This window comes from Lissotriton vulgaris, chromosome 7, assembly GCF_964263255.1.
Source record: "Lissotriton vulgaris chromosome 7, aLisVul1.2, whole genome shotgun sequence".
NCBI lineage: Eukaryota > Metazoa > Chordata > Amphibia > Caudata > Salamandridae > Lissotriton > Lissotriton vulgaris.
The window spans coordinates 311,280,926-311,304,330 of record NC_141695.1 but is presented as its reverse complement, the minus strand read 5'-3'; the positions used below and the strand labels follow the sequence as shown (position 1 = coordinate 311,304,330).

Below are 23,405 nucleotides of genomic sequence, written 5' to 3'. Positions count from 1 at the left end.
CTGCGCATAGCCCCACATGCCTCCCCCAAAAGTAGCAGTTGTTAAGCCTCTTGCTTTATAGATTATGACGATTACCATAAGTGGTTGACTGCCAATCTTTTGAGAATTTAAACATGCCCTCACACATGTTTCTCAATTTCAGCTTAGTGCTTAGGACATGCTGGGCCCAAAACCACTACTTGAGGATAAAACCCCAAGGTGGCAAAAGGACCTAACGTAAGCAATTGGGGCTCCCTCGATGTTAAACATCCTCTATATCTGCACTTTCCCACACACTATGGTAAATTGAGTAGTCAAACTAAACTGGTGTGCCACAAAATCTTTGTTAATAAATCCAGGATTGATCAAATGATCCTGGTCACCTTCACTGGGGATAAATTGCACGATTTTAACCTTCCCCCTGGGAGGATTAGACAATTATTGGCACCTTTACTAAGGATCAATCAGATAATTTTTACCTTCCTTTGAAAGGATCGCATGATCCTCAACACCTTCATTTGGATGGATCCCATTATTCTTTTCTTTCCCTGGAATGATCACAAGATCTTTAACACATTCACTGGCCATTAGTCAGATGATTTGTCCTAAACTTGCTCTGGCATATCGCACAAATCGTGACATACTCGCTAGGCGTGACCTAGACGAATCTGGCCTTCCCCCGGCAAGATCACGCAACGCTTAAACCTACACAGGATGAAAAGATCCTTTAAACTGTCACCAGAGATTTATGGCATTATGCAGTTATCTTCACCAGGGATGATTCAGGTGAATCCAACATTCCTCTGGAAGGGCTTTGAGATCAAGTGATGAACCACGATTCCAACATTACCCTCAAAGGGATCCTTGACAGTTTTCTTAGGGATCCATCAAATGTAATTCACATAGAAAGATCATGTGACCCATGACACCCTCACCAGTGGCAAATCACATGACCACCAGCCACAGATCACATTACATAATTTATTAAAGTTACAAAGATAATGAAATCTGTAATGGATTAAATAATTGTGTGATCAATCCAGGAGCAGGGTAGGACTCTTGTTACCTATGCTTGGTGACTACATCTAGCTAGGATAGCAACATCTGTCCTAGAGAGGGTTCAATAATCAGATAATCCTTGCAGCATTTCATCAATAGATCATGATTCTAGTTAACTATCTTAGGGGGCGAACCACATGTTTCATCAAGGGGTAGGTTCCAAGGGTTGTAACATAACATGAATGGATCCTCATAGGCTAGGATAGTATTTATAAAGTGCACTAATACCAGATGGTGTCAAGGCGCTAAGCGAACAGGGAGAAGTGCTAGCACCAACAACCCACTAGGGGGCCAATAACCAGGTCTTTGAGAGATTCCTAAAGACAAGACGCGAGTCCGCCTTGGAAATGGGAAGGGGCACAGAGTTCCAGAATTTTGCGGCTGACACCGAGAAGGAGCGGCCACCCCACTTGGACCTGCAAAATCTGGGAGTGACCAGTTTCAGTTTTTTAAGAGAAGAAGATCTCAAGGTCCTCCCTGGAGAGTACCACTGAAACCTAGTATTAAGATAGGACGAGCCATTAATATGCATAGCCTTGTACACCAGAATCACAACTTTGAAGGAGATGCGCTTCCTGATGGGAAGCCAGTGCAGGGCTCGGATTCCTTCCCTGGCTGACTGATATTTAGGGATGTTAAGTATCAGTCATGCAGCAGTGTTCTGTACCACCTGAAGCTTGTTCAGGGAGCCTGTGCTGATGTTGAGGTACAGAGCATTGCAGTAGTCCACCCGGGAGGTGACTAGTGCGATGATAGTGGGCCGGTGAAGTTTCATCGGGATGTAAGGCAGTGCTCTCCTCAGGATTTTAAGGATGTAAAAGCAGGTACTGACAGTGCAGTTCATCTGGGCATCAAAGTACAGGTTCACGTCGAAGAGGATCCCAAAGTTTTAGCGGTATTGACCGGAACTGGAAGGGAACCACAATCTGCGAGCCACCAGGCAGTGGATCAGATGGAATTTTGTGGTCCAAAGACCAGCACTTCAGTTTTCTCTGCATTGGTTTTTAATGAATTGTCCTTCATCCAGTGTATGATACTGATCATACAGAGATTGAACTTTTAGGCAACCGGTGTAAGGTCATTGGACATGGAGGCAATGATTTGTGTGTCATCCGCGTAGGAGAGCACATGGAACCCGAATGCTCTCACCAGTTTAGCCAGGGGGGTCACATAAAGGTTAAACAGAGTGGGGCTGAGCGAAGAAACCTGAGGGACACCACAAGAAAGGCCAAAGCCCTTTGCTGTAAAGCGTCCACAACAGACAGTGTGGGATTTACAGGTGATAAAGAAGTGGAGAAGCTGCAGGGCCCTCCTGCCAGACTCCTGCTTCCTGCAGTTGCTGGGTCAAGCGTACTGGGGAGATGCTATTGAATACTGCTGAAAGGTCAAGCAAAATCAGCACTGCAGATCCGCTTAGGTCGACCTGCATACGGATACAGTCAGATGCCGCTACCAAGGCAGATTCAGTGCTCTGACCGGCCCAGGATTCAGTGCTGGGAGCGGTCCAGGATTTCATGGGATTCCCAAATGTTTCATCAGCTCAGCATTGATTAATTTTCCAAGATTTTGGCTGGGGCAGGGAGAAGGGAAATAGGTCGAACGTTCTTCAGCTCTGAGGGATCGTCGTCGTGTTCTTTTAAGTAGAGGTGAGACAATAGCTTCCTAATAGATTCAGGATGGTGCCCCGACAGGAGTGCATTATTAAAGACCCTGCATAGGAAGTTAGCAATAAGGTTGGGAGCAAGGCTGAGTGTGGACAACATGCAAGGATGAGAGGGTGCACCGGACTTGGGGCCAAAGAAAAGTTCCTTGGCGCATAGGGCTGTGATAAGAGGACAGGGCAGGTTTCCTCGGGACCTGGGTAGCTCCACCATTGGTGGGTCTGCTTGTTCGCTTATGACTACCTCTGTGATAGGTTCATCCTCTGCAGTCGGAGTGAGCTCTTGGAAGATCTTAAGGACTTTCTCCTGGAAATAGAGTGCTATCTTGTTACAAAAATCTTAGAAAGGGTTCAGCAGCTGTGTCCCCAGGGGCTCAGCAATCCCCTTTAGGACTTTGAACAGAATGGTGGAGGAGTTGTCTGCCAACACTGTCTTGTTGGTGAGGAAACAAGATTTGGCCTGGAAGTTGGCGTGTTTATAGTCCCGCAGGAGAGATTTCTGCTTAGCCTTTTCCCGAGGGCAGGGGTCCGCCCGCCATTTCCGTTCTTGACTACGGCATAGGCGCCTAACAGCCACAAATTTTTTGTGAGAACCATTGAGACGAGGGTTTAGCTCTTTTAATGACTATCTTTGAATGAAGCAACTATATCCAATGCCTCGGCAATCCAGTTGCGAAAGCCCTCTGCCGTGGGGGGTGAGCGATAGGATTCCCGTCTGAGCAGGCAACTAGTGCCTCAATTATCTACCTATGGTGGATACCCGGAGCCATATTTCAATATCTTCAGGAAGGAAATCCACTGTCTCCTGTCACCTTCCAATAAAGATTTCTAGAAGCAGAAAAACAATCTGTTCCCGCACATTATCGGACCTGTGTTACACCAATATTCATAAAATACGGATTATAAACCATGGCCTTTTCAGGCACTCACCAGAATCGCCACCTTTTCCATTGTGAGGGTATTTATCCCAGAACTGCTTCTGTGAGGGGTGAAAAGAAAATTATACATATATAACTAGTCAGAAAATAATACTGTCTTTCCAAATTACATATTTATATAGTGGGCAACTTGGATCACATATGGTCAAGTTTAGTATCAGCACATATCCACATATACAATTATATAAACAATAAAAAATGGAAATACATTTACAGTTGAAAACAATTAAAAATCTTACCACATTTAAAGTTCCCTTTAAAACTGCTGATGCCAGTTCTATTACTGGGGTGCTCAAAGTAAATGAAACCAAAGCAGACTTAAATTGCTGAAAAGCGTTCAAATAGCATTACATTTGGGGCACAATAATAGGGCACATGCCAGAGACAAGTCACCCCAAGGTAGCACCCGCATTGGCACTAGTCCCATCAGCTCCATCTTCTTTTTACTTTAAACTGGGGAAAAAGATCCACATGCAGTTTAAACAGATGTTTCTAGAAAACGGGGGACAAGGTGAAATGAAAGCTCACATTTAGGGTAGCCTCAAAATGCTTCCTTAGTGTCTATTGGTTGCTTGCTATACAATTTAGGGCAGCAGCATCAGATTCTACAGTTTCCTTAACTGAATTCTAATAAATACTTCTAAAGTACTAAAAGGTGGGGCTAAAGTCTGAGCGACAACCTCATGCTAGATAAGCAGAGCATGAAGCTGCTTGTGATGCTGTTCATTCAAAGAATAAGTGCTGCTTTATAGCTCACGAAATTGAGCACCACCTAGTGACCCAGAATCATTCAGACACAATTTAGTAACACAATAAAAGTAAAGGCATATTTTTGCTGAAAATGTTCAAGACTACTGGGCAAGATTCGTACAGAGTCTACCCAAGCCCTCATCACCAGCCGCCTGGACTGTGGAAGTTCCCTCTACGCGGGCATCACCTCACAACTACTGAGCAGACTTCAAACCATCCACAATACTGCAGACAGGCTCATCCTCGATCAGCATGTACTTTGTTTGTGAGAGAATCGGAGAGACTTTATGTGTAAGAGTTGAAGCATGAATTTTATCCCAGTCAAGGTCTATTCCCGTATTATTAGGTTCCTCTTCCCATTTAACTTCGTTCCTTCTATGGGCTTTTCCTAGCGTTGGTAAAAGAATTTTATAAGCTTTCGAGACAAAGTGACCTGTATATTGTAGGCGTGGGAGTGTTGATTTCAGCCAAGGGTCTGAGGGTGCAAACGAGCGGGTGGAAGAGGCCGATTTTAATTTCAGAAAAGCGTAAAAGTCTATTGGTTGAAGGCTATATTTAGCTTGCATCGTAGAGTACGGTAGTGGTAGTGGCCCTTGTACAAGTCTGAGACCATGTTGATGCCGCTAGCTGACCAGTGATCCCAGAAGGGTGATTTCCCGTAGATTTGGATGTTTGGGTTATGCCATAGGGATGATGAGGTCGTCTTTTTTTATCTGCAGGCCAGTTTTATGTGTTTGGTCTAATCTAAGGAGTGCTCTTCTAGTGTTAAGCATAATGTACTTGGAATGTGTGAGGTGTGAGAGGTCCATGGTGAGTATCGTCGGAAGAGGGGCATTGCCTATGATGGATTTCTCTATTTCAATCCATAGTGGGGTGTAACTTGAGTTTTCAATAAACCAGTATACCCCCTGTTTGCACAAAAAGGCAGTTTGGTAATTCGTAAAATTGGGAAGGCCTAGGCCACCTTGTAACTTAACCAATTGTAGTTTTTTCATAGCCACCCTGGGTTTCTTCCCTTGCCATAAGAAAGTACTAAATAATGTGTTTATCTTTTGTAGAAAGTCTTCCGAAAAATTTATTGGGAGCATACTTGCCAAGTAATTAATTAGGGGAGTAATCATCATTTTTAGTGTTTCTGCCCTTCCCCACCACGATAGATATTTTGGAGACCATCCATCAAGAAGTTGGTTTATTTTTTAGGGTCGTGATTAGGTCTTTTTCGAAGTCTAAACCCAAGTACTTAAAGCTCTTGGGTTGCCAGGTAAGCCCGGAATCGCCTAGTATGTCGTTACTACCCATATTATTCAACAGCTAGACCTCAGTCTTGTTTTTATTCAAGGAGTAGCAAACATCGGAAAACTCCTGTATGGTGGATAGCAGGGCAGGAATCGCTTCTTCAGCTCGTTCCGTGAGCACTAAGACATCATCTGCATAAGCTGTGAGTTTTAAAATTCAGTCATTAAAGGGAATCCCTGGAATGTTATCATTGTTGCTGATTTGATAAAGAAAAGGCTCAATCCCCAATAGGAACAGAGAAGGGGACAAGGGGCAGCCTTGCCTAGTCCCTTGTTGTAGTTTAAATGGTGACGAAAAGGCCCCTCCCGCTCTTACCTTCGCCGTAGGGCAGGCATATAGTGACATTACCATTTTGATGAAAAATGGACCCAAGCCAAACTTGTGCAGGAAAGCCTCTAGATATGACCAGTCTACTTTATCAAATGCTTTCTCTGCATCAAGTGTTACCGCTGTAGTAGGTGTGGATAGAAATTTTGCCTTTTCAATAACATGTGCTAGGATTCTAGTATTGTCACTTGATAGCCTGTTTTTAAGGAAGCCGGCTTGTGAGGGGTGTATTAGGGTAGGAAGGACTTTCTGTATTCGTTTAACCAATATTGAGGCCAGAAGCTTACAGTCTAGATTAATTAGCGAGATAGGTCTATAATTCTTTGGGAGCTTAGGATCTTTCCCTTCTTTAGGGATAACGGCTATGACTGCTTCAGCTAGTGTTCCTGTCACTTCCCCCGTCTCGCCTATTTCATGGAACATGTTTAATATTGGTGACGTGAGTGAGTCAGAGAAACATTTATAAAACCTTGCTGTAAACCCGTCAGGTCCTGGAGCCCTCCCACATTTAAGTGATTTGATCGCACTTGAGACCTCCGACTCAGAAATCGGTTTATTAAGGGTCTCTCGCTCCACCGTGGAAAGTTCTGGTAGATCACACTTAGTGAGGTAGTGTCCCACCCTCTCTTTTTCTACATTGTTATTTTTGGCATAAAGTTTCTCATAGAATTCTTTAAACAATTCCACAATTTTGAGGGGGTCTGAATTGGGTACTCCTTTGTCGTCCATCAGGGAGTTGATTTTTTTTTGTATTTTAAATTTAAGGTATGCGGCGAAACCCTTCCCTGCCCTGTTAGACTCGCAGATTTTAAGCCTCTTTCTTCTGTCCAACCAGACTCCTGCTCTTTCACTTATCAGTTTATTGTAAGTATACTTTTGGTTTGTTCATTTATTAAGCGTTACAGCAGATCTATCTTTTAGATACTCAGTTTGGAGTTGTGAGATGTCTTCTTCTAGTTTTAGTAGAGCAGCATTGTTATTCCTATTTGCAGCAGACGTTATTTTTATTAAGAGGCCCCTAATGGTACTCTTTAGAGCCTCCCATCTAATGGAATCAGTGGTGTCACCCTTTTTATTGACTATCAAATATTCTTTAATGGCCGTTTCTATGGTGTCCCTTCTTTTCCCATCATTAAGGATGGTGTCATTAAGTCGCCACATTGACAGCCGTAACATTGGTTTTACATTTGTTATAGTGAGCGAGACACATGAGTGGTCTGAGACCACCCTTGGTTCAATACTTGTGTCCTCAATCCTGGCTATAGCATTTTTGGTAATGAATAAGTAATCGATTCTAGAGAAAGAATCATGTGGTGGGGAGTAAAAGAAAAGTCCCTACCAGCGGGGTTTTGTAATCTCCATGTATCTATCATGTTAAATCTGGTGCAGAGCCTGGTGAAGTCTTTATGGGCTTTGTTGGGTCGGAAATTACAGTTAGAATCCCTGTCCAGGGTGGGATCTAGCGGGAGGTTGAAATCACCAGCAAGGATATGGGTCGCTGTGTCCGGAATGGTTTCCAGTTGCTTTGTTAATCCTGACCAGAAGAAAGGCTCGTATGAGTTAGGGGCATATACGTTTGTAATGTAAAATTCTGTGTCATCTTTAATTAATTTCGCCGTAACCCATCTACCTTTTGAATCCACTGAGGAAGAAACTATATCTATGTTGGCCTTTTTTGCGATTAGTATTACGACCCCGTTTTTCTTAGCAATGGCCTCAGATCCCACAAATTCCGTGTAGAATTTGTTACGTAGTGTATGGAAGTGTTTAGTCTCTAGCTTTGTTTCCTGTAGTAAGGCTATGTCTCCTTTCTGTCTGCGAGGGTAGTCTAATATTTTCTGTCTTTTAACCGGATGATTTAAGCCTTTCACATTTAATGAGAGAATTTTAAGATTTCCTACTCTCGTTGTCCCTATAGGTGTGTCAATGGAGGCCGCCATCATGCAGTACAGGCAGATCTTGTGGGAGAAGAGATTGAACCCAGCAGCCTATGATACATTGCAACTAAGGAGCCCCATAGTGGGAGTAGGGTACCGGTCTTGATTTCCGTAGACAAGACCACAACAACAATAGCTACGTGAGGTAGTCCGAACTGTATTAGTAGGTTGATTAGTTGTGCGCAGAGCATCTGTATTAATGCGTAGATACTGGCATTAGAGTATGCAAAAGCACTCGTAGATTCGTGAAACACAGCAAAAAGTATCGCAAAAAATAAAGAGTGTAAAAGAAAGCAACACACAACATTCCCATCCCCTGTCCCTGGGCCCTCCCCCCAACCCCCACCCTCTCCCTCAACCCTCCCTTCCCACCCCAAATGTAGAAAACGAACATGGCGACTCGGGAACGACCACGAGATCGCCTCCAAGCAACTCACTGAATCAAATTACTTTTAGGAACTGCACATACATTTCTGAACATGAGAGAAGCAAAAGGGACCCTTAAAGAGCCTCATCAAGGGTCCAACCTTTGAACTTGTCAACAGACTGCTTAGACAAACCACTTATATGTGTCAGGTATATCTGACCAACCTGCAGACAAACCATACTTTAAGTCAATAAGATTTGCAACGTTCATATAAACTTTAGAGCATTACGCAACGAGCGAAGAACCGAGCATACTGTTTAGCAATGGAGAATCACAATGTGAACACAGTAGCTTAGGCATAGCAGATAGTGATCAGAGTTAAAGGACCAGAACACAGGATGAAGACAACTGTGTGTAGGATATATGCAACTGATATCTGGCAACTGGAGACCAGAGCGCATGAGGATAGCGTAGAGTCAGTGTTAGTTAGAGTTCTAAGATTCCAGTGGCAGGTAATCACTTGTAATCAAGTGCAGTCGCCCCCACCAGCTCCGGTGAGGTAATTTCCATGCTTCCGTCGTCTTGGTTATATATTAGGCGTCTGAGCTTTTGTGGGTCAGAGAAAACATGGGTTGCACCATTAATTGTCACTTTAAATTTCGCTGGGCCAATGAACCCATATTGGTGACCCAATGATTTCAGTTGCGGTCTCAACGCAAGGAATGCTTTCCTGATATCCATAGTCTCTTTACTATAGTCTTGCGATATGTATATTTTGTGCCCTTTCCATAAAACATGGTTATGTTTACGGACAAATGTAAGAATTTGTTCGACGTGCTGGAACCTCAGGGGTTTACATATAATCGCTCTTGGGCCTTTTTGATCTTTTGTTAGTCTCCCGGGAACTCTGTGCACCCTGTTGAACTCCAGTGGCTGGGCAAAAGTGACGTTCGTGGCCTGTGTAAACTATTGCTCGAGAAAGGCTACGCATGTGCCATGGGAGTCTTCCGAATTCTCTGGAATACCAAAAATTCTCAGGTTCCCCCTCCTGTTTCTATCTTCCAATTCCGTCAGTTTTCTGGAGAGGTGGTCAGAGCACAGGGTGAGATTTTTAATAGATCCGCAGGTTTTGTTTTCAGTGTCCTCCAACTTACTTATTCTACTCTCAGTTTCTGCCAGCCTAGAGTTGATATCTCTAATGTCTTGTCTGACCGCAACTACTTCCTCTTTAGTGGATTTGGCCAGATCCTTGACTTCCTCTAGCCTGCTTAGAATGAGTTCCATAGCCTCGCCAAATTCTTTCTTCCCTTTGAAAGGTGAGAGCGGCAATGGTGGATCTGCTTTCAGGCGCTTAGAAGTCTTCCCGTTTTCTTTATCCCCCATTTTAAGGACAAGGCGATGGGAAGATGTTTGGTTCTATATCACTCTTGTATGTTATCAGGCCCCAATTCACTAGTGTTTCTTAGCGTTACAGCATCAAACAGTGTCCTTACGAGTCATAGTAGCACATGCAGAACCCTGCAGTACTCGTTTTATGCACCAGATAGGCAGGTCTGGTCAGGAGACGAGTGACTAGTATTGCGCAGTTAGTCAGCTCTCGTGTTTAGCCTTAAGGGTGTTACAACATTAGCCGCCATTTTGTAAGAGCCTCCTGTCAGCCGACTCCACCACCGGGGCCTTGTTCGGCAGAGGTAGCTTCGAGCAGGCTTCGGGAGTCGATTCAGAGTCTCGCGCAGGTTCTAGCGCAAGGAACACACAGCGTTGTCTTCATTATTCACTAGCTCACTTGTTGACAAAGTCTGGAAGATGCATTAAGGTTCATTAAGCAGAGATCATGCAAGCACTGCGCCTTCATTGAATATGGTCTCCATTACCTCAATTACTAGCCTGCTCTCGTTGCCTTGAATGCTTGACTGCGTGGCACGATCTCGGTGCAGTGTTTGAGCTACCCGCTGCAAGTTACAAGGGTCCCGCTACTTGCTCCATGAGATAATAGTATTGGCAAACTTTTTGGCCATTATTTAGCCTCCCCAAGCCATCACTTGCCGGATATAGTGATCAATTCAGAAAAGGGGGTGGTGATGGACAGAGCATCTGAATAAAGCAGAGCACTCCTACCCAGTCAACAGATCCGGGCTTGATCCATCACCGTTTTTTAGCTCACTGCACCATCCCAGCTCAGAACCTGGCTACATGCAAATCAGTCTGTCCCTGGCCCAGTGCATCATGGGAAAAGGGCAGACCAAACTACCAAGCCAATTCTTTTACTGGAAAGGAAACAAGCTTCCGGGAACCGGTTTCTGGCATTACAGCCGTCTTCGGCCCGGCTTGTTTGAATCCTGATGGTGCAGTGAGCAAGGGACTCATGTCTGAGCATACCCTTCCACGCTTGTGGTGGACAAAACTATTCATAAAAGGGGGTGGTGATGGACAGAGCATCTGAATAAAGCAGAGCACTCCTACCCAGTCAACAGATCAGGGCTTGATCCACCACCGTTTTTTAGCTCACTGCACCATCCCAGCTCAGAACCTGGCTACATTCAAATCAGTCTGTCCCTGGCCCAGTGCATCATGGGAACAGGGCAGACCAAACTACCAAGCCAATTCTTTTACTGGAAAGGAAACAAGCTTCCGGGTACCGGTTTCTGGCATTACAGCCGTCTTCGGCCCGGCTTGCTTGAATAATTCAGAGGCTCTGTCCATCTGTCCATCTCCACCCCCTTTTCTGAATCGTTTTGTCCACCATAAGCGTGGAACGGTATGCTCAGATGCGAGTCCCTTGCTCACTGCACCATCAGGATTCAAGCAAGCCGGGCCGAAGACGGCTGTAATGCCAGAAACCGGTCCCCGGAAGCTTGTTTCCTTTCCAGTAAAAGAATTGGCTTGGTAGTTTGGTCTGCCCTGTTCCCATGATGCACTGGGCCAGGGACAGACTAATTTGCATGTAGCCAGGTTCTGAGCTGGGATGGTGCGGTGAGCTAAAAAACGGTGCTGGATCAAGCCCTGATCTGTTGACTGGGTAGGAGTGTTCTGCTTAATTCAGAGACTCTGTCCATCACCACCCCCTTTTCCGGGTATAGTGATCGGGCGTCTGCACAACTGCTTTTGTAACTTTCCGCAGCTATATGTACACAGCGTCTCCTGGGTGTTATTAGCGAAAATTCAATTCTAGTGCCCTGCCTTGATTTGTCAGAGGTAAATGGATTGGACTGGCTGTTTGAAGAGGTGATAAATGACTCCTGGAGTTAGGTGGCCTGTCTGAGAGTAGAGGTTGCTGGGCATAGGAACGCCAGAGCCAGGGGAAGTGGTAGTAAACAATGCTCTTCAAGAGAAGGAGACAAGCTGGAAAAATCACTTTCATTTACACCTCTCCCACAGCTGTATGGGGGGATTAAGGAGGAATTCCCAGATGTAAGGGGAGGGGACCTAGGTATATGAAGCCATCCTGTAGGCTGATTGAGTTAGTTCTGCTCCCTCTGCTGGAAAATCAGCCATGATGAATTTGAGAAATTATGCTCTCTTAGGAAAATAATGCCCCACTTTAGAGGATGTGTTCATACCCTGGAGCATTGCCCTGCACCTCATTGGACAGGAGTGTCCTCCTTCTTGACCCAGAGAACTTGGAATAAGTATCTGAAAGGGACAAAGCCTCTCAGATGATGCTGCTTCAAACTTGGGAGAAGAAGGGTCCCTGCTGAGGAGTTTGATTTGAACCAACCAGGCTCTGGACTGAAGATTGTGCCGGTTCCACAATATGGAATTACAGTCCTATGGACTACCTTGCTTCAAAAGGACTAAAGAGTGGACTCCCTGCAAGCTGAAGGTTAACAGAGCTAACCTGGCCCACCAAGAATCCCCAGCCTGGAGAACTACCAGTGAATTTGAAAGGGTTTTGTCCAAGTGGATTGTGGTAACTGAAGTCCATTTCAAGGACCATCTTGGAGATTCCAGACCCGTGGAGTAAGTTTTGGACACTTTGAGACCCTTTGGAAAACTTCAGAAAGACGTTCCAGAGGTTTGGAGAAGTTTGGAGCAACTTTGGTAAAAAGCTCTATAAGTGGACCGACTCACTCTGACCAGCCAAGCCGACAACCATCAACCATGAGTTGGCCTGCCGCCCAGGTTCTTCCGGCTGAAAAGCTCCAGGGGTCTGACTTCCAGAGTTTGATTGGGCGTAGGTAGAAACCCAAGCTGGCGAACCCTCACTGAATCTGGCCTAGTGAAAAGCATTGAGGGACCCTGCAAGAAAAAGCTCTGCAAACATTTTTAATTCTGAACTTAGAAAAGGTGACCGGGCCAACCAGGAGAGCCAAGCCACCCACCATCAACTGTGTGCCAGCCTGCATACCTAGCTCGTACCACTGGAAAGCTCCGCAGGTTGGACTTCCATAAGTTTGACTGGGAGTTCGTTGCAAGGCAAGCTGGCGAACCCTCACCGAATCAGGGGTGGCTGAGAGCTTCGACGGACCCCGTGAAGAAAAGCTTCAGAAAAGTTTAAGTCAGAAGGTAAAAACTTTGACCGAGACCTACCGCAAGGAGTAGCCCCTGCAGGGCTTCATCGTGGTCAGCCTGAAACTTTGACTTTGAGCAGGTGCAGCATGACCAGATGTACCAAAAGGGGATATAAGTTTCTATGTGCTATATCGTGCAAAAAATGTTAAAAGTCATATTCTCGCTTCCCTGCATTGGATTTTTTTCATTTTAAAGAAAAAAATATTTTTTAATTTCATAAATTGGTGTTGGATTTTTATTGTGTTGTGTCTTAATTATTTACTGAATTGGTGTTTTTAAATGCTTTACATACCTGCTAACAGCCAAGCTAGCAAGGGTTGAGCATGAGAATAATTTTCAAAGACTGGTATGGAGCTATATATGGAGGTAGTGTCCTTATTGCCGGGGACAGATATACATTTGCCCCTACTATTAACCCACTTTCCAAAATCCAGACCAAACACTCTTAAACAATACTGTCTACAAGTATGGATGACATGTGACTCCTACACCCTGTAGTTTTATTTAACATTTCCTATACACAGATTCACACACCTATGATTGACTGCCTCTGTGTAGTGTGAATGATGTAAAGTGTTGATACCCTGCACTGGTATGAGTGGCGCTATATAACTAATTGAATGCTTCTGAGAGAGTAGGTATGGAGACTTGGGCAGCACTATTAAAGGGTGGTAGTGAGGGAATCTGTGTCAGAGCTGGGTTGTTGAATACCAAGGCAGTCTATCTGATTTCATCTCCTGCCTCCTTCATCCACCAACATACTCTCCCTCCACATTATCTCACTCTTCCAGGTTCTTTCTCATCTTTGCTTATTCCTTATTCTCTGTTTTCCATATTTCCCCTCCTCCCTCTGCCAACAACTCTTGATGCCTTTCCCTTCTTGTTTTACAGTCTGATGGTTTAAATAATGTACTGGTCTCTAACAAAGAATACAGTTCGCCTCACCTGCAAACACCAACTTAAATTAAGCATCATTAGCTTGCAGCCCACAAAGTAAATGCCAGAGTGGCTATTCCGGCCCTTTCTGCATTGTATATCCTTCCTGAAGAGCAGATACACCCTTTTCTCTCCTTTCTGCAAGACACAAGGATCCTAGCCTTCTCCCTTCCAAATGGAAGGGAGAAGTGTGTGTGGCGATCGGTCTCTCCGAGTGCCAGGGAACCGCCCGCCATTGGAATATGCTGGGCAGTAATACAGTCATCAATGGTGGTGGGACTGTCAATGATGCGGTGATGTGGCAGTCCCACCACCATTATAATCACCCCCTGAGGTTAATGTGCATGCACATCCAACATTACCAACCCCTGGTAAGTTGCACTACTAGTGCTGAAAAAGTCCAATGGAGGTACCAATGACAAGGTGGACTGGCCTCAAGGGTCTTGTGACCTCAGTGACAGAGTCACTGTCGCTCTAGTGTGTGCTTCTTCGTATGCCTGCTCGCAAGACTGGAGATGAACTGCATGGATTGTGGTGGACAGGCCTGCAAGGTTAACCCACACTTGCCACCGTTAGGGTCAACCTGCTGGTGCTAAGACACCAGGGCTTCTAAGGTCTATCGGGCCTTCTAAGGTGTAGCATCGGAATGAGCTCTGTCAGGAGTGTGGACTGGTGGACTGGTCATGAAGGCTGAAAATAGTGCGCCAGTTCCAAATTTGGCAGCTCTGGCCAGAGTGCCACATCCTGTCCCCCATTGAACACCATACTGCCACACTGGATTAAACTCGCACTGCCTTCAGCTACAACCCAATTGTGCTGAGACTCAATTCAAATTATGCATTGGACAAGAGTAAAATGCTGCCTGAAAAAAAGTAACAACACCCTGTAAAAAGCAAACACTGAATGCAAGGATGAGCAAAGCATGTGAAATGTAAGCAGGAACAACAAGGTTACCTTAAATGTTTTAAACTCATTATTCAGAAATCAGAAAGTGATTTTGCCTGAAATGTTCTGGACATGACTACAGGGCTAGGAAGGGCTGTTTCAATGTCCATTGCTTATATCATTATAAAATATAAGCAGTTTGGTAAGCATGTTGGTTTAAAAAAGACCAAATCCCTCAACACAGAGCTGTGGTACACATTTTATAGGCTAAAATAATTAAAACAGTTGAAAACTCTCATATTAAACGTTTTCCAGTCCAGCCCTCAACCAGGTATTGCAGTCCCTTTATGAATGGTGCACTTCCCCACCCTGGGAAAACAATGTTGTTCAAAGAAAGAAGATAAAAAGAAAGTATCGCTTCACTGGAAAACTCTGTAAAGCAGCGCTAAGGTGCATGGGTGTAAATAACAATCTGGCCTATCTGCTGACCACTCTGTATTGCTTTATTTGGTTATTTAATAATTTTTCTTATTTTGATACTTTGTTCTCTCCATCCCGAGGTTGTACTTTGGAATAGAACCCGGTCAGAAAATTAGGACATTTTCAGCTAAAGTGTTCTGCTCATTTTTGGATCCATTTCACGGGGGAACAAATAAAGAAAAGGAGAGGCGAGAGAGAGTATGTAACAGCTGTCTTTTGAAATCCGCACATAAAGATAAGCGAGACAGCGACAGAAAGAGATGGAGGAATAAGGAGAGAGAGGGGGGAGGAGGGAAGCTACCAGAGGCTGAGCAGGAGAAGCGGACACTGCCCGTGCCTTCTCTGGGAATGACGGAAAAGAGACAAGAGTTTTTTTCCCTTCTCTGCCCTTCCCAGACTGGCCAAGCCTTACGGCAGAATAACAAAGGGCAGAGGGCGGGTGGCCTCTGACTGCAGGCAGGTGAATCACATGTCAAGTACAGGGCCATTAGGTAGCGCTTTCGCGCGCTAATGGTCCTGTGCATAACAGAAGGGAGAGGGGAAATTCTTTTGTCCCCTTGTCCCCCGTGTCGCCCCCACTCCAAAATCTGGGGGGGGATATATCCCCCAGGTCCCCCACAGTTCCTACGCCCATTTTGTCCACTACCTACCATTGGTTGGCTTCTTCCTCACTTTTTGTTCCCTGCTCCTTATTGGTCATCACATGCAAAAACTCACTTCCTTTTCATGTGTGTTTTTTCCTTTTTATGGGGCATGTGCCAAGACCTGATTAATTGGCCTTTATTTGTGTCCTGCTGGTGACACGCTTGCATTGAGGTTCTTTATTTTTCCATACCCATGTCATCATTTTTTCATTATCATTGCTTGCTTCTGTTGCTTACTCCTTGCACCTGCACCTCCCTGCTTTCCTTGCCGCAGGGCCAGTGACTGCTACAGAATGTTTCTGCTTCCAAACTCAAACCAAGTCTTGAAAATATGTTACTTGGCTTTAACAGTCATAACACTCACGCATTTTGCTTTTGGTACCTTTATGTAAAACTGCGCAATCTGCAGCATTTAGAAATATTGATACTTTTTTCAGAGCTTATATTATTGTTAGTAGTGTTTTCAAGTAGGTGTCCTGCTTATTTTTTATTTTATACAGGGCAGACAATGAGCTGGGGGCAGATCAGTTTTCAACTTTAATAGATCTTTCGGCAGAATATCCCCAGAGACACCAATGACAGCAAGGAAACATATTTAAGAAAGGTTTGAATATGTGTTTGGTGAGTAAGTGTTATAAACAAAATGAGGGAGGCGTATGAAAACGCTTAACATAAGCTGACTGAGAATTGCCCATCGCTGTGCACAGAAGAGAACCAAGAAATGAACGGCCAGCACGTGTCAAATCAAGACATTTCACGAACCTCTCCTTTTTATACAACATTACGAGCTATCAAAGAACTGTAGGTCAATTAGCGCCAGACTGGTCACGTCTTAGATCTCAATATGTTAAGTAAGATTGGCTTTCTCTAGGTCAATGGTTTACTCTATTATACGGCTATTATATACAAAGACCCCATAAAAGCCACTGTGCTAGATCAACACATTAGCGACAACTTAGAAGTGATCATATTCAGACTAGATCTTCATGCGCAATTAAGCTGGAATGGCGCTCTTGTTTATCGTCCCCCAGGTCCCATCGCCAATTCCATTTCACTCCTCCTGGAGATAATTGCCCCCCCTCCCCCACCCCCCACGTATTCTCTTCAAATAAACGTATCCTTCTGGGTGACTTCAATGTCCACAGCGAAAACCCCCTTGACCCAGAGGCCTCACACTTCCTCAAAGAAAAATGATGCACTCTCACACAGAGCTGGCCACACTTTGGACCAAGTGCTTTCCAACTCTCATGACCTAATCTACAAACACACGCTTCCTCTGACTTGGACAGATCACTATATAATCACTTTTGACTTAGTGGGCCCCAGTGAGACTATCTTAAATCAAAGACCAGCCACGCGCATCTTTAGACAATGGCACAAACTCACTCCAACGCTCTTTCGAGAAGCATTCACCACCCCCCTTCAACCCCCTGGCAATACAGTAGAGGAACACCTTAAAGCCTTTCACGATGCCATTAGACTCACTTTAGACGCCACCATACCTGCGAAAAAATCCTCCACCACTGCTCGCCGTCCCCAGGTCCCCTGGTACTCACCAGAGCTCAGAGCAGAAAAAAGCAAATGCAAGTCACTGGAACGCATATGGCGCCATACCAAAGAACAACAAAACAGGGAAAAGTTTAAAGAGATGTTAGAAAAATACCATGAAAACGTAAGATCCTCCCGCAAAAAGCATATAGCAACTCAACTTGAGCAAGCTGACAACACTTCCAAAACCTTATTTCAGATTCTGAACTCCCTCACCAACCCCAAAGCCTGTAACCCCAGGGCTTAATTTGAGCCGGAGCCTGCCGGTGCTCAGCACCGGCACTTAATTATGGGGGCCGGGTCTATCACGCGGCATTAAGTGCACCTGTCCTCCTGCCTCAGAATTTAATTTTTTAAGAGTCGTGACTCGTGCGTGTCACTGCGCACTGACTGGTGACTCTGGCACACACAGAGAGCGTGGCTGCGTGACGCTGCTGTGCTACTGCTGTTGTGCCAAACTTGTTGATTAATTTCATTCACTTCGATGATCATGCATGCACTGGCAGTACTTACTGCTGTGTCGGTGACGTCACGTGCCTGCTGCTCCCCGTTTACTCTCTCTCTTCCAGGCCGCGGCGCGGATCAGGGCCCCAGTGGGCGGGACACTGTTGAGTGTTGTTGCAATTGCAGGGGCCAGGGCAGGGCACTGGGCAGGGCTTTGCTGAGGGGGTTGGGGCTGTGCGCGCCAGAGGAAGCGACGCGTGCGCAGATTGCATGCAATTTAATGCATTGCACGCGCATTTTCTCTGCCCGCCCCAGCATACCCGCACCTCTCCCTGGCCCTCGGCGAGTATCTGGTATTCGCCGCCCAAAGTTGCTGGACTCGGAGTTGGGAGCGCATCCGAGCGCTCAGGATTGGTCTACCTACCACTGCTACGAGCAGCACCTGGACAAGATGGCCTGCCCTGGGGGTAGGCCGGCGCCGGCCGAAATAAATAATCCTCATGATGAGCAGAGCTGCGCTTCCGCAGGCAGGTGAGGCGAGGCAGGCAGGGCTGGCACTGGGCAGGGCCTGGCTGGGGCCGCAGGCACAGGATTACGTTTTTTAAAAATCAATTCTAGTACTTCAATCAATGGCCGTTAAACTTAAGTCTCCAGCGACGACCGACAACTACGTTGGTTGAGGATCGCAGGCAGCAGTAGTAGTGGGGCCATACTACACAGGCAACAGCTGCAGCACAAGGTGAGGCAGGCACTGCACTGCAGGCCTGCCTGGCCCAGTGTGCCCTTATTTTTCAGTTAACGCACGCACCGCAGTGCACTTTCTGCAGTCACTACGTGTCTACGTTCTTCTGGCTTTGCTGTATTTTCGAACACTGACTGACTGATGACCCATCCGGTCCCCGGCCCCCTCCCCTCTCCCCCAACGTTCCATTGATCCTACACCCCCCACTCCTTGAAAGAGTATGCTAGTCTACTGTAGAATGGGCACCTACCTGGCACATTGTCTGCGTGCGTCTGCGGTAGTAGTTCACCTCTGGCCTTAAAATGTTAGCACAATAATATAAACAAAAGAATGCATTTTATTTCGAATGCAAACTTTTTTTAGTAATCCAGGCCAGCCGCCCGGCCCACCACGTCAACAAACAAACCCTAAGTTTAAGTAGATGTAAGCAGGAAGTTGGTTAACTAAACAAGTAGTGTAGTAGCAAGTGCGATGTAGAGTAGCCACCATGCGCCTGCCGTCCATGCCATGATGATTGATGATCATCTTCAGCTAGACATACCTCTCCAGCGCTCCAGTTACACTGAGCACTTCATTGTCTGCCTTGTTTTCCCTGCAATGTCACCTTAGGGCCCACAACATCGCAGTGCGAATTTCCTTTCAGATAAAAAAAAGTTTTAGTTTTAATATGTTTATGTAATCTTTTTATCGATCCACTTAAAGGACATATTGCAGGTTTCCCATTGACAGAAAACACGAAGTGACAAACAAACATATTGTGGATAATGGCGTGATTAAAATGAGAACCCGATGTTCAATCCATAAGTAATTTAACAAGACTGTTAGTGCCTTCCAAGTCACTGCTTAATACTGCTTTGTTTTCGTCTCGTGTCTTCCGTGCCCCTGCTACCTCATCTCCTCTTGCTGTGTTCTCCCTAGCTGCTTTAAAAACACTCTTCAGATGGCCTTTTTTTAATGTGCACTGTTTGTGTGTAGACTGACTCATGGTCTATCAAGTTACCCAATCTGGTGGTAAGTGGTTTTATTTTATAAACTGTTGTAATTCATTTTAATTTTCAGGCTGTTAAGTTGTAGTTTCACTCATGTTTTTTTTTTTTTACTCACTTGTTTCACTTGTTCGAATGCCTGTTTCACTTGTTCAAATGGAATATGCATAATGATATTACTTTCACCCTATTAAATAACAAACTCGTCCTGCTTCTTTCTTTTCTAATCACACTTTACGCTCTTTGGCTTGTTACCTGATCCGCCATGTTTTATTGTAGAAAGAACACCATATCAGCCAAAATACTCCAAACAACAATTAATTTGCAATGCAACAGGTCTTGCATTTATGCGAATTCGAGCTATAGGCATGTAAATGACAATGCCTTTTATGTATGGTTTGGTTTTTAAAACATAAATAAAACGCATTGTCATTTACACTACCAATAGCTTAAACTTACGTAAATGTGAGACCTATTGCATTGCAAATGATTGTTTTGTCTGCCTGCACAGTTCAAAGGGTGCTTGACCTTAAGTGATCAACAAGAAAGAGCTTTCAGAGTCCTACTGAGACAGGGGCTCCATTCACATATTAATACCTCTGAAGACCTCGAAAAATCATAACCCCCAGGTATGCTAACTTGAAGAATCCTTTTGATCTGTCCTGTACATGACCCATAAACTGGTCTCATTATGTCATCCTATGCAAATATTTTATTTTTCATAGCCACTTTTTTCTTCATCACTTCAGAGAGCATGTTCCAATTTGTGAGTTCAGCATTCCTGCTGTACAAAAACATTTATTTGGTTTGATTTAATAGACTAACCGTTAGCTCTGTGCATAATAAGAATCTAGGAGGGGCTGAGCTACTATATTGGAAGGGGTTAGTAACCCTGTTCCAATGGTGGCTGGGATGCTGCTTTCAGGAAGTTTCTGTCTTTCCAGCCCTGAAAGCAACTCTCTCAGCCCTCCCTCATTCACAGCACACTGCACCCCAGTCAAAGCAGGAGTCCCTCTCGCCCCTTTGCTCGAGGGTGCCAAAAACAACCACTTAAGAGGAACCCTATTATTAAAGCAGCAGCGCATACACACCACTATCCCACCTTCAGCTCTGTGGAGAACACCACCTACTACCGTACACTACCTATGTTTGCAGGATAGATTATGTCGCAGCCATGTGCATTGCAGTGCGTGTGCAGTGAATTTGGAGATGTTATAGTGCATATGATGACTGTGTAAGCCTAATGCACCTGGATATTTGATGGACATGACCCAGTATGTTTATTTTTAAAGACATGACCCCCCTATATATCATGGAATCACTGGGTATTACATCTGGCTTTCCGAAGTGCCAGTTGAGGATGTGGGTACAGCCAATAGAGTAAGTGGGTGGAGCCAGTAGATGAAGTGGGTGGAGCCGGTAAAGTGGGTGTGGCCTCCCTCAAAAAATGTGAGCACCTGCACTTCATATTTTACAAATTAAGCACTGTGTAACCCTGAGGATGAACCGTCCCAAACTCTTTGCAACAACATTGCCAATCATCTGACTCAGAAGATTGAGGATATCTATACCAAAATTTCCACCCCCTGCAATCACATGACAGATCTGCCAACTGACAGTCCTTATCCACCCACCCAGATCTTCCTTAAAGAATTTCCCCTGCTCACAACATTAGAAACAGAAACCCTTCTTAAATCGGCTAAGTCAGGCTCCCCCAATGACCTCATCCCCGCTAAAATTGCTAAAACCCTCGCAGCCGATCTGGCAGAACCCCTCGGCGCTGTTCTTAACAGATCGATTACAGAGGGAAAAATTCCGATAGAATGGAAGGATGCACAAGTAATGCAAATTAGAAAAAAACGATGTCATCACCAACTACCGTCCCATCTCACTGCTCCCTTTGCACAGTAAACTTCTTGAAAAGCATATCAACAGACACCTCTCAGCTTTTGTTGAGACCTCCAGCTGTCTGGATTACTCCCAGTCGGGCTTCCGCCTCCGTGACAGAACAGAATTGGCCCTGGTTAATGTTGTGGACGACATTAGAATGCAGGCGGATGCTGGCCGAGCAGTAATCCTCATACTGCTCGACCTATCCGCCACTTTCGATACCATCTCACACCAGATCCTCTTAAACAGATTACAATCTATAGGCATCAAGTCACTGCCTTAGAATGGCTAACAGACTTTCTCAAGGATGGATCTCATACTGTCAATCTGGGACCACAGGGCTCTTGCCTCAGCCCCACCCTTTTTAATATATACATTGTCTGCCTGGCCGTACTGCTTAGGAAGATCGGTTCATCCCGATTTCCTATGCAGACGGCACACAACTGCTTCTGGCTTATGACAAAAACACTCCCAACATCCAAGAAATCTTTTCAGAAGGCATCCTTAAGTTCACTTTGTGGATGAGCCACAATTTCCTACAGCTCAATACCGCTAAAACTGAAATCATGCTGTTCACTGACGCGGTCACCAGCTGGTCCCCGAGTTGGTGGCCGGAAGAACTTGGAACGGCACCCTCTCCCAAACCAGAGGTAAAAAATTTAGGAGTCCTGGTCGACAACAATCTGAACATGGACGAACACATAGCATCCACCAAACGCTCCTGTTTCCACGCCATCAGCCTGTTGCGCAAAGTCTTCCATTTTCTCCCCCCTTCAACCCGGAAAACCCTCATACATGCCCTGGTACTTAGTCGCCTGGATTTCAGCAACACTCTTTTGATGTCCACCAAAGAGTCAGCCTTGCAGACCCTCCAAGTGGTACAGAATACGGCGGCTCGCCTGGTTACCAGTGCACCCCGCAGGACCCTGTCCCTCCCTCTCCTACACAAACTTCACTGGCTCCCCATCTGCAAAAGAATCCACTTTAAAACATGTTGCATTGTCTTCAAAGGTCTACACCAGTTAGGCCCTACCTATTTGGCTAACAAACTGACCACATACACGCCATCACACACTCTCCGCTCTGAAGTTAAAGGCCTTCTCGCCATTCCCCGCATTAGAAAAACCAGATGGGGAGGCAAATCTTTCTCTCACCTGGCGCCTAAAATGTGGAATCAACTGCCTGTGGAGCTCCGCCTATCAAACAACTGTCTAAGCTTCAGAAAAAAACTGAAATTGCTTCTGTTCTAATCACCCTGGTTTCATCCTTCTCCAGTCCGCAGCGTGGAGATACCCCATTTGGGGTGATTCAGTCGCTTTATAAATGTCTAAAATAAATAAATAAATAAATAAATAAATAAATACTCTTCATAGTGTGATCCAAAAAAACGAAGAAGTATTTTTTAAAGAATTTGCAAGAACAAATGCAAGTAAAAATCAGGGAATTATTCTGTACATCATTTTTAACATTTCTTTAGTCCTTTTGTGTTATCAATTTTAATTTTACTGTTATCCTATGGTTGTTTTGTGTTATTATCCCGGAATGTGATCAGCACAGTGATGAGGCCTGCATATTTTTGGAGTGTTTTTCTACTGGATCACATATTTTGGGTTGTGGGCTCAGGTCAAAGGTGACACCCTTAAGGAGTTTATGCATTTATACCCACAAACATTTTTGGGATATACTTTTTCCCTCAAAAAACGCATATTTAAAACAAATGCAGTACAAATAAGTGGACTCATCCGAGCTAAACCAGTATAAAACACCTCATAAAATATTTACAATCAATATAAAAGAAAAAACACACTTCTTAAATAAATAATAAAGTCATAACTCAAAAGAGAGCAATTTGCCTTCCCACTTAAATAATAAATCACCCCCAACACTATATTATGGGCACCTACCATTTTCAAATCTGCTTCAGGAATTTGAATGCTGTATTCAGACCTTTCACAAAGTGGTCGTAGTGGGCGGTAGCTAAGGGACACGACGTGCCCATACTTTCTTATTTTAAGAAAAACAGTT

The 23,405-nt window shown here is 44.9% G+C and overlaps 2 protein-coding genes across 2 annotated transcripts in view; one reads left to right on the top strand and one right to left on the bottom strand.

Annotated features, from left to right (window-relative positions):
* The window catches only part of NOSIP (nitric oxide synthase interacting protein), a 415,999-nt gene that overhangs the window by 56,100 nt on the left and 336,494 nt on the right, over positions 1 to 23,405 (top strand). The gene's annotated exons all lie outside the window — the stretch shown is intronic.
* PRRG2 (proline rich and Gla domain 2) overlaps positions 1 to 23,405 on the bottom strand; it is a 231,254-nt gene that overhangs the window by 59,901 nt on the left and 147,948 nt on the right. Inside the window, exon 5 of the mRNA XM_086930125.1 lies at positions 3,629 to 3,677. Coding sequence (XP_086786251.1) covers positions 3,629 to 3,677 — 49 coding nt within the window. The remainder of the gene's footprint in view (positions 1 to 3,628; positions 3,678 to 23,405) is intronic.